The 14,607-nt window shown below is 39.1% G+C and overlaps 1 protein-coding gene across 1 annotated transcript; it reads right to left on the bottom strand.

Annotated features, from left to right (window-relative positions):
- Positions 1 to 8,672: 8,672 nt before the first annotated feature.
- On the bottom strand, positions 8,673 to 14,175 carry LOC123984708 (mitogen-activated protein kinase 12-like). Its single transcript, XM_046071764.1, has 12 exons — positions 13,940 to 14,175; positions 12,925 to 13,054; positions 12,707 to 12,765; positions 12,505 to 12,616; positions 12,361 to 12,390; positions 11,618 to 11,665; positions 11,411 to 11,525; positions 11,228 to 11,299; positions 10,809 to 10,888; positions 9,881 to 9,959; positions 9,619 to 9,792; positions 8,673 to 8,878 (listed from the first exon to the last, which is right to left on the bottom strand). The coding sequence occupies exons 1-12, from the start codon at positions 14,056 to 14,058 to the stop codon at positions 8,814 to 8,816; spliced, it is 1,083 nt and encodes a 360-aa protein (XP_045927720.1). The 5' UTR covers positions 14,059 to 14,175; the 3' UTR covers positions 8,673 to 8,813.
- Between the last annotated feature and the right edge of the window lie 432 nt (positions 14,176 to 14,607).

Raw genomic sequence — 14,607 nt, forward strand, 5'->3', positions numbered from 1 at the left:
TGGGAATAGATTTGGTTGAAGGGAGTGCAGCTAAAGGAACTCGTGAATTTGACTTCACTTTGGTCATTCATACCCGTCACTTGCAGCGTCTTTTGGACTGTGACTGACTGATTTGATGCAGGGTTGACCACTGTGCAGGTCAGGGTCTGTGTTGGCACCCACTGCAGGAGCTGCAAGCTCAGCTCAGGCCCCTGAGATGTAACATTACCCCTGGTCCAGGTGTACTGGCAAGCCGGGTAGCAGTAGGCCGAGCACTCAAAACCATACAGGATTCCCACTGTCACTATGTCTGCCCCAGTGATCGCCACTGAGGCTGGCCCATCTGCAGGGGGCAGAACAGACAAGACTTCCAATGAATGAGTGAATGAATTTCCAATTAAAAAATATTCCAACTCATGAGGAAATCAAAGCCTATAAATGAAGACTATTACATATGTTTTTAAACAATTGAAGATAGTAACTTCTGGTAAGAATCAGAATAAGGAGCTTACATGAGATTTCCCCCATGGTTTCACCTTGCTCAGTTTCACTGGCAGAAAAACCTTTGATATGAAAAGTGAGAATAAAGTAACAGCACACATTCTTACAGCACTGCAAAACAAAACAAATCACATCAAATCCTTGAAAACATATCAGTATAAAAAAGAATGTCTATGTAATTAATCAACATTTAACTGATAAATCTGCTAAAATGTTGATTGACAAGCGGATGATGACCCAGCGGGGCAGCCTCTTACCTGCCAGGCAGGTGAGCAGCAGCAGCAGCAGACAGGCTGAGTGACAAACCATGGTGCTGCAGACAGTCTGAACCTACCCGCACTCCAATAACTACCCGCACTCTTATAACGCGGCCGTGCCCACTGATCAACCGCTCACACAAAACACAGACAACAAATTACCCAATGTTCCTGGCAAAGGAGTGCGATATATGTTGGTTATCAGCTGGGTTTATTCTCTGCAGTGGGTGTGCATACAGGACGTGTTGTGTGGTTTTGTCTTCTCCAGCTTGTGGTGGTTTCTTTTGTACCTGCAGAGTTGATCCAGGTCAGATAATGTGGCTCTATCTTCTTTTTTCTTTTATATCTACCTGTGGTTGCAAATGTAAATATTTTAAACTCAATTTATCACAGCATCTTGATAGAATACAACTGCAGCTTTCTGCAAGATCTGATATGTTTTGGTGTTTTCTTTGTGGTTCTGTTAATGTGTTTACCTTTTATTAATCCCTCTACTGTGTGTAAGTCAAAGCTGCGCTTCTCACCATTTTAGTGTAAAACTTCACGTGAGTTCTTCACTCTCTTTTAGTTCCATGTTTGGTTTCTACAAACTCCTGAGGGAAATATCTGACTCTTTAGCTCCTAAATGTGTTGACCAGCCAGTGGCTAACTGTGTCTGTCTGCCGTTTGGTGCTGGGCAGGTGTATAGTGGGTTTATAGAACTTTTTCTCTTAGAACAGCCGTGAGAGTGAAACAAAACAATAAAGTTGTGAGCTGCACAGCTGAACAATGAGCCAAAACTCACTATAAAGCTCCATAAAGAGAGGTGAAGCTTTTAATGATAAATCTTTGTAGGTTCATCACCATGAGCGATCCCTTCCAAATTGTCTCATGTTATTATAAAAATTGTGATTTTTGTTGCTTTAAACCAGTCAGATATGAGGAAAAGAAAATAGATGTTTGATTGACAGAAGGACAAAGAATAGGCCTATGTAATGGTTTTATAAATTAAATTTCTTTGGTTGCTTTCGGGGACACAATGAGGAAGCTATCAAAGATTTTGTTTCTAGTCAGTAAAATAACAAAAATTTTACTCAGGAGGTGAGGCCTAAGTTGATCCGTTGACTGTCCATTGTGCATTGAATGAACGCCTGCCCTTTTAGATATAATAATAATAATAATAATCTTTATTTGAGCACTTTTCAAAAACAAGTTACAAAGTGCTTTAACAATATATAGTATATACATACTAGTAATCTCAGCAATTACAGAAGGCTTGAGCTTATTGAGGTATGTGATTAACATTTCAATTGCTGTCTGCACCCCTTCACCTAGATCATATCTCCATCAATAGAAGCGCCACTGGTGCATGTGTAAATTAAATCCTGGAATGAAATGTGTACCTCTTGTTATCAAAGCAAAAAGGAGTTCATACCACAGTGAAGTACTTCTCACAAAGTGTTTTGTCAGTGGACTGATATCAACGATATATGAATGATGGGTGTGTCCTCTAACTGTCAATACAATATCAGAGCAAACATATACCTGAAGTGTGTGAAATATAAAACTGACCTTTCATTTAAATTGCATATTAACACGCAACACATTTTAAAAGAATTTCCCTTCAGGATGTAAACATTGCAAGATCTTTTTATATGCACTTCATCTGGATCAAAATGACCTAGTCGTTAGGTGCAATTACCTAACAAAAGGTCTCAGTGTGTCTGAACTGGTTCTTTTGGGGTGTAGTTTTGACTTTTGAGTAGCTCCGATTTTTAGAACGTCTGTCTCGCAGCCGGTATGCAATTTAAAAACCAAAGCAACCCACAGCAGCACACAGTCAATTTTTTTCTATAGCCTACTACTGGTAGACACAATTGCAGGGATCACGCCACTTCTCATTTGTTAAAGCCATTAAAAACAGATCCCAGTGGTGTAAAATAACCATCCAACCTGCAGGTGGAGCCAAGGCTAAATCAAGACCCTCGGACCAGTCTGAGGTGCTCACAAGGATTCCAGGCTAAAGGAAGTTATGTTTTGGTGCCTTTTGTTTGTGAAAACTATGACCCAGTTTTCATGAAACTACTGACCCAGTTTTCATGAAACTTAACTGAAGCTGACTATCAAGAGCTGACTGACGCAGCTCTTGATAATGATGCACTGCTATCTATTTGTTTGGTAACCCAAGGTTGAGATTATCTTTATTTGTTTCATTACAGACAGACTGACTGGGTCTATGTGGGTTGCATGTTGCTTAAATGACACGTTTTTGTAATTTACAACTGCTAAATTTAGTGCTTTTGATTGGATTAATCTTGTTATGTCTCATTCAAATGTAAACTTTTGATTATGGAAACTGCTTTCTCAACATTGTATAAATGAAACATTCATAACAATAGAGCACACTGAACTGAACTGAAATAAAACGAGCATCGTGTCTTGATTTGAACCAATGTACAATCTTCACACATGCATAGAAGGGTGAACAATTACCTTATTTGGACACTGGTGTTGACATTGTGGCATATGTATTCACATGCTACGTGCTGGCACTGTTTCTCCTCGGCCAGGCTCAATAAACCATGCTGTCAGTCTCTGAAACTTCTTCATCACACCTGACCCTGGCTTACTTCATTTTTATTTCAACAGTTGCAGTTGCAGATTAGCATATAATAGAAGGCTGGACCCATTAGCTTTGGCTGAGGTCTGCGCTCTCCAAGTGCCCTTCAATTCAATTATAAGTTCATTTGGTTTAGTGACCTTTGGTCATTTCCAGCAGAGCCCCACGCAACAACCTGAACAGAAGTCTGACTGAAAGTATATAAACCATGTATTGTAGTTATGATATGCTGTTTTTTTATCCATATTTGGTAACTGAAAAAAATAGTCTGAGGCTTGTGGTTAAAGTCATCATTGCATTTATTTATCTAAAGACAAGTTTCAACATTTCTATTAAAGAATCTTACAAACATAAGTCAACAAATTCTGATATTACATGCTCCTGGCTGCACACTGCTGCACACTTGATATTGAAGTGCTTCTCTACATCTATTACTAGAAAGTGCAAACAGGGTCCAGCCCACTGTCAACATGTAAGACAAATGGAAAAGAATAATATGCTGCGTGAGATCACAGGTACGAGTCATTCATTTTCCACAATTCAACTACCTTTCTTCATCAGAAATTCATTCACAGGACGAATACATATCTGACAGATAAAGACAAAGACAGAGGGACAGATTTTTAAAAACAACAAGTTTGTACCTGCTGTTACAGCTAAAATAATTATACAAAATGATAAGAAACAAAATAAAACAAATGACAATTAATAGTGAAGTAATATGTTAAAACCAATAAAATTAAGAATGAATTTTAAATGCTACCAAACCATGTTGCTGGGATCATATTTCTCCCAAGGTTCAGTAAGTAAGCCTCACCTGTGTGCAGTCGGATCACACTGTGAAGGCAGCAGGAATGATGAAGGTCAGCAGCAGCACAGTTGGACGCGTGGACAGGTTGTGAGCTGAGCCTGCACACAAACGCAGGTCATATAACAGCAAAAAGGTTTAATATGATGCACATAAAACTATTTTATGGCTCATCTACCTGCCATTTGTACAGTTTTGAAGGCTGTAGCTGTCTTCTTTGAAGCAGTGTTTTGTGCCTCACACTTGAGAGTGACAGATTTAAGCGAACGATCCACTGTCATCTCAATCACATTTCCTCTCACAGTCTGATTGTCCACAGTCATTACGTAGCGACAAGAAGGCAGGCATTCAGCAGTACACACAAACTCATACTTTTCTGCAATTTCTATTGTGTCGGGACCTTGGATCTGAACCTCTGATGGACCATCTGAGAAGAAAGATGATAGATTGTTATTGACAAAAGAGCATGAACTGTACTTGATTAAAAAGGCAAAGTTAATATACTCATTTAGGTGTGTTGTTTTAAATATTATGTTGTTACATTGATCATTTCTATCACTTGGTGACTGAAAGTAATAATTTATTCATTGATTATTCTGATTGATTTTGTGAGTAGCTTATTAGCTAACTTAGTCTGTCGTCTAATTATAATTAGACTATACCTTTAACTAGAGAAAAGGTATGTTCACTAAACTATAGTTAATTGGTTCAATGTATAGCTTGATATTTTGGAGAGAGATGAAAGGATTGATGACACTCTCATGTTTATGGGTAAATATGAAGCTACAGCCAGCAGCAGGTAAGCTTAGTTTAGCATAACAGGGAAACAGCTAGCCAGGCTCTGTCCAAAGATAACAAAATACACCAACCAGCCCAACTCCAGGAAATCAGTGCTCAAAGCCAAGAAATAGTCCGGGAGATAACCCCCCGTAAAAATATAACGTCTTTTTTACACTTGGGGTTTTGTACAGAAAAAACAAGATATAACATGTCAATTACTACGCTTTGAAGGTGCTGTTAGGTGGATTTTGATACCTTTGCACAGAAGCCCCTATTTCTCCTTGTTTCTAGTCATTAAGCTAAGCTAAGCTAGCCATGTCCTGACTGTAGCTACAAATTTAAATAAACATGACTGGTATCAATCTTCTCATGTAATTCATGCCAAGAAGGTGTATTTCCCCAAATATCGAACTATTTCTTTAATGCTTAAAACTGGAAGATAACATGCAGGAATCCAGGCCCCTCTTTAATTAATAAAATAATTTTACTGTAAAGGTGTTCTTATCAGGTGTATAGTCTTTTGCCCCAGTAGTAAATCAAGTGAAACTTTTGACTTACACATTATAGCTATGTTTAAAGTTGCAGTGACAAACAGCCTAGACACACTGTTGGTGGCTTTACAGATGAGACGCTTGGACGTGTCCATCTCCTGAAGAGTGATAGAAATAACATTCCCTTGACCACCAATCCATGGGCTTGTATCTGTCTTCCAGGCATAGGTACAAGATGGCCGACAGTAGGCGTGACAACTGTAGGTGTGGCTCACTGTTGTATTGATCAAATCAGGGCCTGTGATGGAAACGTTGGTAGGTCCAGCTAAGGTGAGAAAGACAAACATATGAGTCATTAGAAGAGAAAGACGTTCACAAAGCACAGAAGCTGTGAATATAGGCCAGTTATTCTGAAAGGTACGGTACAGAATGTTTTATACACCAATGCTAAGATCTAATTTAAAAAAAGAAAAATCGGCTATCACTTACCTAACACTTGCAGTTGTTTTGTAGTGGTGGCAGTCAGCTTTGTATTGTCGTTTGTGGATGTACATGTCACTGTTAAGGCCTCCACCCAACTGTTAACAGTGAAGGCTAGCGCATTGCCCTGACCCTGGGCACTCTGTCCATCCAAAGACATAGTATAAGTACATTCAAGGCAGTTGCAATCACACTCGACGCTGCTTGGTACACCCACAGTCACGTAGTCCGGACTGACAATCATACACTTGATTTTCAGTCGTTCTGAAAAAGTCAGCAGACAATTACTACTATAATTCATTGCTTGCATTTCTTTACAGTCATAATTCCAATATATTTTTATAGTATCTTGATGTCTAAGGTGATACAGATAGCACATAATATAGGTTTTGTTGTTTATTTGAATGTAAAATCACTTACCCTTACTATTGTCAGCTAGTTCAGGGTTCTCTCCATCTGTAGACAGTATTGGCTGAAGGCCTATACAGTCAATAAAAACATACATCATTGTTAATTAACAGCATGTGGTGTTAAGAAGGTAACTTGCTGTGGAGGGACTGTGGCTCAGGAGGTGGAGCAGGTTGCCCGTCAATCAAAAGGGCGGCGGTTAAATCCCAGTTCTTCCAGGCTGCATGTCGAAGTGTCCTTAGGCAAGATTCTGAACCCCGCATCGCGCCTGGTGGCCAGTACTTGGATGTGTGTGTGAATATTAGTTTCTGTTTGAGCACTTAGGCTCATCGTGTGAATGATGAATGCAGATGTAGTCTAAAAGCGCTTTGAGTGGTCAAAAAGACTAGAAAGGTGCTGTACATACATGGTGCATTTTCATGTTGGTAATACTATTTTGATCAAACAACCCCAACTGCCAAATGAGTAAACTTCTAACTTTTTTCAGAGCTTTCAATGTATCACATAGTCTTTGTCAGTGGAGTTTGTTCATGCGTTGTTAGCAACTGTTGAAAGCTACTAAATTGACCTTCAGTTGGGATTTTCTTTTCAAACTATTATTTCCAAGATCAAAAATGAACTTTGATGTTTAATGTTTAAGCTAACATTGATGCAAAGTCATGAAATGCTGTGGATAAAAGAATTTACTATGCTTGCAGGTCAACAAATCTATCTCACTAACTACTGGGCGAATTATATAATTCAGCAGGGTGGAATAATTATCACATCATTTACTTAAAGCTATGCTATGTATGTTTTAAAAGAAGATATAACAAATGAAAAGTTAAATTAATAAGCAATAAAACACATTTTTGCTCAGTTTTATAAACTCAGGTCATAGCCTTACTTGGTCTGGCTTTGACAGCTGCTTATTTTGACTAATGTTATCTAATGTTAGCAAAATGTACATGCAGTGTAGCTGACCTTAATGAGTCAGTTTTCTTACTTTATAACTCTTCTATATTTATTCTACACATACATATTACCATTATCCCATAACTGGCTACTGTTTAGCAAATGTTACATAGGTTTGCAATACATATTAGATGCAATACAATAATGTAAAAATATCACATGACATCTTACATTAAAGTATAAAAAAGCATTATCATCAAAACATACTTACTTACTGACGGATTATAAGAAACATTTAACTGTTGTAGCAGTTTTTGTCTTTTTATAGTGTGTAGTTTTTATAGTGTGTAGTTTATTCTATTTGCAAAATCTTAATCTATAAAGTCAATATTAATTATAGCTTTTAAATATATGTAGTGGGGTAAAAAGTACAGCGTAAAATCATTTTAAATGGAAATAAATACATACATCCGTATGGGAGCTCTCACACTGTGCCAAAAGACTACATTATCACAACTAAAAACTGACTCCGCCAATTGTATTTTTGTCAAAAGGAAAATATTTGTATTACCTGCCAGAAACAGCAGCAACAAAAGTCTCCTAAAATGTGAGTGTCCTCTGTTTTGTTTGGATACGTATGTATTATCCATTGTCCTATAAAACTCTGAAGTGTACAGCCACCAGGAAATAGACAACTGGCACTGCATAGTCAGTCAGCCAACGTCAGCAGGCAAACAGTCCTTATCGAAGAGAGCTGAGACGAAACACACCTGCCTCGCTTTTAATTGAAGGCAGATCAAAGTCAGTAAAATGTGGTATTATATTGGTTATAAAAAGGTTTCACCCTGAGTTACTTTTTGCAGATTTTCTTCAGCAACAAATCATCAATTTAAATATATTTGCTTGTCTTGGGTTTCAAGATGAGATGGGATTTCATGGAAAAGCTCAGTTATAAGAGTGGAGGATTACAGAGCAGTAGTGATCCCTTCTTTGGGCTTCTGGCTTAGAGCAAATTTAAGGGAGGGTTTTGGAGCTTGTAGGATGGATGTACTGGTTTGTAGACTGTGTCAAATAGGGATGTGTCACAGGTCTGATCACTGTAAAAGAGGATATGTCCCTAACATATTTGGATTTCATGTTGAAAAACACAAATTGTTTACGAGACCTGCAGTGATTAATATGTTATGCGTGACAATATTATTCACGCCTGCCTTACCAACATTCACCATGGTACTGTATAATAGGTGACCTCGCCCTTAGCTCCAGAAATATGTCCATTATCAGAATAAATGATCAAAATGCAAACAGATAAAAAAATCTGTAATGTAATGAATAGACTGACTTTAAGGAAGCAGTGGCAGTTAACATAAATTTAAATTAAGTTGTATGTGGATGATGGACTAAATAATTTGGCACACTTAAATAACAACTGAGCCTCTTAACAATTGAGCAAATAACATTTATTCAAAGTAAACACTTAAACAAACGAATAATATCCATTACTCCTACAAAAACACAAAAAAGTCAACAAGAAAATAATTCAGTTTCTGGGTGCAGGTGTGTAAGAATTTGTTTGTGCAGAGGTGCGTGTCCACAGTGTGTGTATGCGCGTGCTCTTATAGTGACGTCTCTCTGGAGTCCCTCGGCGGCCTGAAGGTCAGTATCTCAGTGAAAGTGTGACCTGCACAAGCACAAAATAGATTACTATGCATCAGCCATTCTAAATCATGTCTATGTCCTACCTTCACATTTTCTCTAACGAAACTGTATTTTGTAACAGTTTTTACATGACGTGTTAAAAGAAGCCTCACTCTGATCTAAGATCTTCAGTGACCTCCTCTGGCAAACCGTAGGTACTGTAACAACACTGAAAGAATTTCCTGCAACACGACTCTCCCCCCTCCTGTCCATCTGACTTTGACTGGCCCGCAAATTAACAAAACCAAATGTCCCTAGAAGGACAATAACGCGTTGGGGCAGCCCAACAAGCGGTAAACGCAGCACTGACACATTGTCACCATATAAAGTTGATAATCAACATTAGCAGTGATTTGAAGTTGTGTTTCAAGTGACCTCATATTCTCTCTTTTTAGCTGTGTTTTTCGTCTCCACTGACTCCTAAAGGAAATTTCTGTCTGTTTCACAATGAAATCCCTCTAACACTGGCTTTATGCTGTTTGATAGTGGTAAGATAGCTGGCCTTGTAGTTCAATGGGTTTATCAGATCGCTGTGACTGAAAATAAGATAAGGTAGTGAGAGTAAACCAAAACAATACAGTTGCAGGCTTTTCTGCAGAATTTTCTGTGGGTCCAGCACTAGGAGCGACACCTTTCATATTACACACAGTTTCTTGACCCATTGTTGATGTATAAATATTGATGAATGCAGCTTCAAAGCTAAATTTGCCTCTTCCCTCTTACGTTTCCACTGGTCCACCTGCAGGTCTTTGTTGTCCATAGTCTGATCATAAGGCAGCGCCTCAGGCTCCTCCTCTGCATCTCTGAACTCGCTGAAGAAAGGCAGGTCGAGCGCCTCCGAGGCGCTCACCCTCAGCTCAGGGTCTAGAAGAAGCATCTTTTCCAAGACACACACTGCTGTGTTGCAGATATACATGTCAAGATTAGCATGAGTTTAGTGCACCAACACCAAGGTAAACTGGAGTACAGAGAGATATTTACGTACCATTTGAGCTGGCTTTGGAGAAAATAGAGTGCAAATCTTTTTTTGGCACTTTTGGTAGACTTCTGATGTAGTTTTTGGCCTGTCAAGAGAGAAAGTAGAGAAAGGAATGACAGTGTTTGGTGTGTTGGATTTTCATAAAATAGAGAGAAGTCAGGTACAGACAAAATTTTGTCCCGATATGTCTTTAGGTTGACCATTTTAAAGCTAAAATTCTCAGATTTCATACCGTTATGAGAAACTGAAACTCTGTACTGACAAACAAATGATGAAACCCTAATTGCTGAGCTAAAGTAAGCCTAAGGCAACCGTCAATGACTCTTCCAAAGACTGACGCAGCTGCCTTGATAAGCCAGCTGCGTTCACACATGCATAGAGGGTAAACAATAACCTTATTTGGACACTGTAGGTCTAGGAAAGATACATATCCCCAGATAGGAAGTACCCTTCAGATTTGGTGTTGGCATTGCATGTGTTCTTGTATGCTGCACTGTATCTTCTCAGCCAAGTCTCATTAAACCATGCTGCGTAAGTCTTCCTCAGTCTCCGAAACTTCTTCATCACACCTGGCTCACTTTATTTCCATACCAATCTTTATTTCTACCAAATCCGTGTATTTTGGTGAAAATAAGGGGGGTTCAAACATATTAAGCAAATAGGAATGGAGCGTTGCAGTGCAGGGATAGTTTGAAGAGGTTTCTGGTCATTCTGATACTCCTTTGTAAGACGTAAACCATGAAAAGTCTGTTAAACTTATTCTTAGAATGCATTGCAATGACTAACTGACCACATCCGCTGTTCTCTTTGAGGTTGGAGGGAGCAAACTACACACTTTTTACAGCCACCTTTCAACTTTACAGCCAGTGAGTGTTTCACAGAGAGTTTGCATGTAGTGTTTAATATGCGAGTCTAACCCCAGGGTACTACTTACATCTTGGCTCTGTAGCTTCACAACAAAGTCAGCAGATGGGGTTCCTGTAATTTTCATGATTTCTCTGAGCTGGTCCAGATCTGGCAGAAGCTATGGTCAAGAATCATCTGTTGCAGGATTTTTACCTTTTAAATACGAGCTTTCTATTCAGCTTATACTGCTAGCGCGATCAACACGTACTGACAGTAGAAACAGGAAAATTGTCAATTAGATTATTTATATTTGTCTTTACTAAGGAAGGATTTTATTGGTTAGTTTGGAAGGACAGATGACAGGATCTGAAACATTTTTGGTATAACAGGTCTCACCCGAAGCAGACACATTTTTTGTGATGTTGACACATTATAAGACAGTTAAGACATCTTGCAGGTCAGACACAAGACAAAAACCAAGCCAGAGTTGATGAGACTTAAGGATACGATCATTTCCTTTGAACAGCGGCTTTCCCAGCAGCATCTCTGCCATAATACAACCTGCCGACCAGATGTCCACTGCAAATGAAAGCAAACATCAGCTTTCCCATTGAACCTGGGTTAAGAAACAGGTCTGTGTGCCTGTTTCTGCATTCCAGCTGACACAAAATGTAAAGAATGAGAGTTTACCAGTTTGTGTGTAGTGCATCCAATTGAGGATGACCTCGGGCGCTCTGTACCAGCGCGTCACGACATAGCCAGTCATTTCTGCATCAGCCTGCCTCGCTAGGCCAAAGTCAAGAATCTGAAGGATTAAAAAAAGGAGAACTGTGACATGAAAATGCGTAGATGCATGGGATGTTCACATTAACATGGTTTAATGTAAAGTTGGATTACCTTTAGCTCACAGTCCGGGTTAATGGCTAAATTTCCAGGTTTAAGGTCCTGTGATATTCAGAAATGTGAAACAAAGGAGATCAAGAGAAGTTAGACAGTCCGTGATATGATGATATGATAAAGCAGACATTTGTTTGTAATTTGTTTAATGTTTTGAGAAAGAATCTGTTATATTTTAATACCTAATCAATCAGGCAGCAAAGTATGTAAGTAAATGGATATGTAAATATAACTTTATAATGAAATCCTTCAATTTTAATCATATATATATATATATATATATTTGGACTGCATATATCATATGCAGTCCAAAACAAATTTCCTTTCGAGGACAATAAAGTATACTACTACTACTACTACTATCAATTAAGATGTTTGCTTCCTGAGACACACTTAAGGGTATTTGGGAACTCTGGATTCCTGAACTTCAGCCAGCTAAATCCAGCCATGCAGTCTGAACATGACTAACTCAGATTTTTAGTATTAATTAATAATCAATTTCTACTGGTTCTAAAATCTTTGCATGCAAAAAGCAGTTAACTGGGTGGGTAAAGTCAGAACCAGATGTATGGGCATGTGAGATATTTCAATAACAAAATCAGATAGCGTATCATTGTGTGTAGAAAATACACAGGCAGAGCAAATCTCTTTGCATGGGAATTAGGAAGAATGGGACTGAGTGTGAAAAAGAGAAAGAGCCCAACCCCCACAGCTCATAGTCTGAAAGGTCAAAGTTCACGCACCCTGTGGATGATCCCCGCAGAGTGGATGTACTGAGGAGACAGGAGATAAGACAACATCAGCAACAAGACATCATCTACACTAATTCTCTGAAAGATACTGTCTGCATGCTGGTAACATGCGTATGTGTTGGTTGTGGTGTTCACCTTGAGTCCTTTCAGCATCTGATAGACGAGGAACTGCACTCTGTCTTCCGACAGTCTCTCCAGCTTCATCAGCTTGCCGAGGTCAGTGCCCATGAACGGCATCACCAGGTAACTGTGGACGAGAGAGAAGAGGAGTCATATCACTCCGGTGGAATAACGGACGATTTGATAATCAGCATTCAGGAGCGAAACATGAACTTACAAGTCACGTAAGCGGTCCAGTGAGATTTCAGCAGTGAAAACATCCAGCAGCCCGATGACCTGATCAGAGCCAATCAGGAGAAATAAAATCTGATTAAGATAACATTTATTAGATTGTACTTTCCCACTTCAACCTATGTAATCTGCTTCTACGTCATGCCGCAGTCTCATTCTCCTCTTTTAGGCATTAAATGTGTTTCAGAGAAGTAGCGCTCTCACATTTTCGTGCTTCATGTGTTTCAGGAGTCGCAACTCTCTGTAAGCCCTTTTGGCAAAAAGTTTGGACTGGAAGGGCCGGTGAAGTTTCTTGATGGCCACCTGCATCCCCGCCCGGCGGTCCCATGCTGAACTGAAATAGACAGAAATATATGTATATCATGTAAGAATATTTCAAAAGAAAGGTTGAACATGCACATTTGACCCCTAAAATTTTAATTGTTGTATCTAAAATCGAACATGCTCTTTTTGGAGCAAAACATAATATCATTATAGACGTTTTTCACAGTAGCCATTATTATAAGTCTCTAAGGAAATCCACAGGTGTAATTAATAACTTCTAAATGGAACAGTGCCTCCTTAATTATATTAATTACACTTGAACCTTTCTTGCTATTAGAATTCACAATATCTGCTGTGAAAAACAAAGTTCTATTTGTGACTGGAGACAAAGTCCTGGTGCATTCTATGCACTTAACTCGGGTCTTTGACTTCTTCTAACAATGAGATTGGGGGGTAGTTTTCTCTGTTGTCCCTCATCCACACAACACAATGCATAGAGAGGCCCTGCAGGGCCAGCTGTGGAGACCAAAATATCCCACAAAAGCAGTAGTGCTACTGCAGGGATATTATAGTATACTCAAGTAGAAGTGAAAGCATTGAGGTAAAAAATCTACTTAGTGAAATAAGATACATCTGTCTAGACAGGGTATTAGTTACTTCTCCTTTTACATCTGTATAAGAGAGAAATTCGAACTAAAACAATACAAAAAGAAGATGAAGGACTGAGATAGGGTAGAAATAATTTGTTACTTCTGCACTGCGCTTAGAACTATTTAGGAGAAGAGATGGTTTTGGATGAGAATGCATTTGGTAAATACACACTGAATAACACAATGTGAACGGGCGATTATCGGGCACGACATTATGTTAAACTCTGGCTCCCAATCCTCTGATAACAAAATTTTATCGATACTTTTTTTAAGCTGTCAACTTGATGTTTTCCTCCTAAACTTACCACACTGTTCCATAGGCTCCAGTTCCGACCTGCTTTAGGTCTCGGTACCTCTCCGGAACCTCCCACACTGTTCTGTTTACCTCCTGCCGGTAGAATCCCGTCCTGGACCGCACAGCCATACCCTACCGACTAGACAAGGCTGAGGTCTCTTAGGTCCGATCCGCTCCGTCTTCTCATGTGAATAAAACGAGTTTAAGTATTTTAAAGTCCCGTCCGTCTGTCTTGCAGTTTGGTGGTGAGCAAATTCCTCCAGATGAACCAGCGGACAAATTGAGCGATTTGCACGGTCACACACACACGCGCACACACACACACACACACACACACACACACACGCGCACACACACACACATTGTTTGTCCTGGCTCATGGTCGCCCAGTGCAGTCTATGGGTGTGTCTACAACGTTGGGGAAAAGCCACAAAACATCTGCCCATCCTAAGGTTAAATATCCGAATAATACTCGTGTATTTCCCCTATGTTTATATGCCACTATATGTCATATTCCTGCAGAGTAGGCAAACTAGCCAGTAACTTTAAATTCATAGAGGTTCATAAAAAGATGTAGGCTACTTTTTCTACTTAAGGAAAACTTAGCCTATGTCATTTTGAGAATATTTTCTCGAGTAACTTTTTTTAGTAGTTCCAGTCTATAATATGCTATACTGT

Source organism: Micropterus dolomieu, linkage group LG16, assembly GCF_021292245.1.
Source record: "Micropterus dolomieu isolate WLL.071019.BEF.003 ecotype Adirondacks linkage group LG16, ASM2129224v1, whole genome shotgun sequence".
Lineage (NCBI taxonomy): Eukaryota > Metazoa > Chordata > Actinopteri > Centrarchiformes > Centrarchidae > Micropterus > Micropterus dolomieu.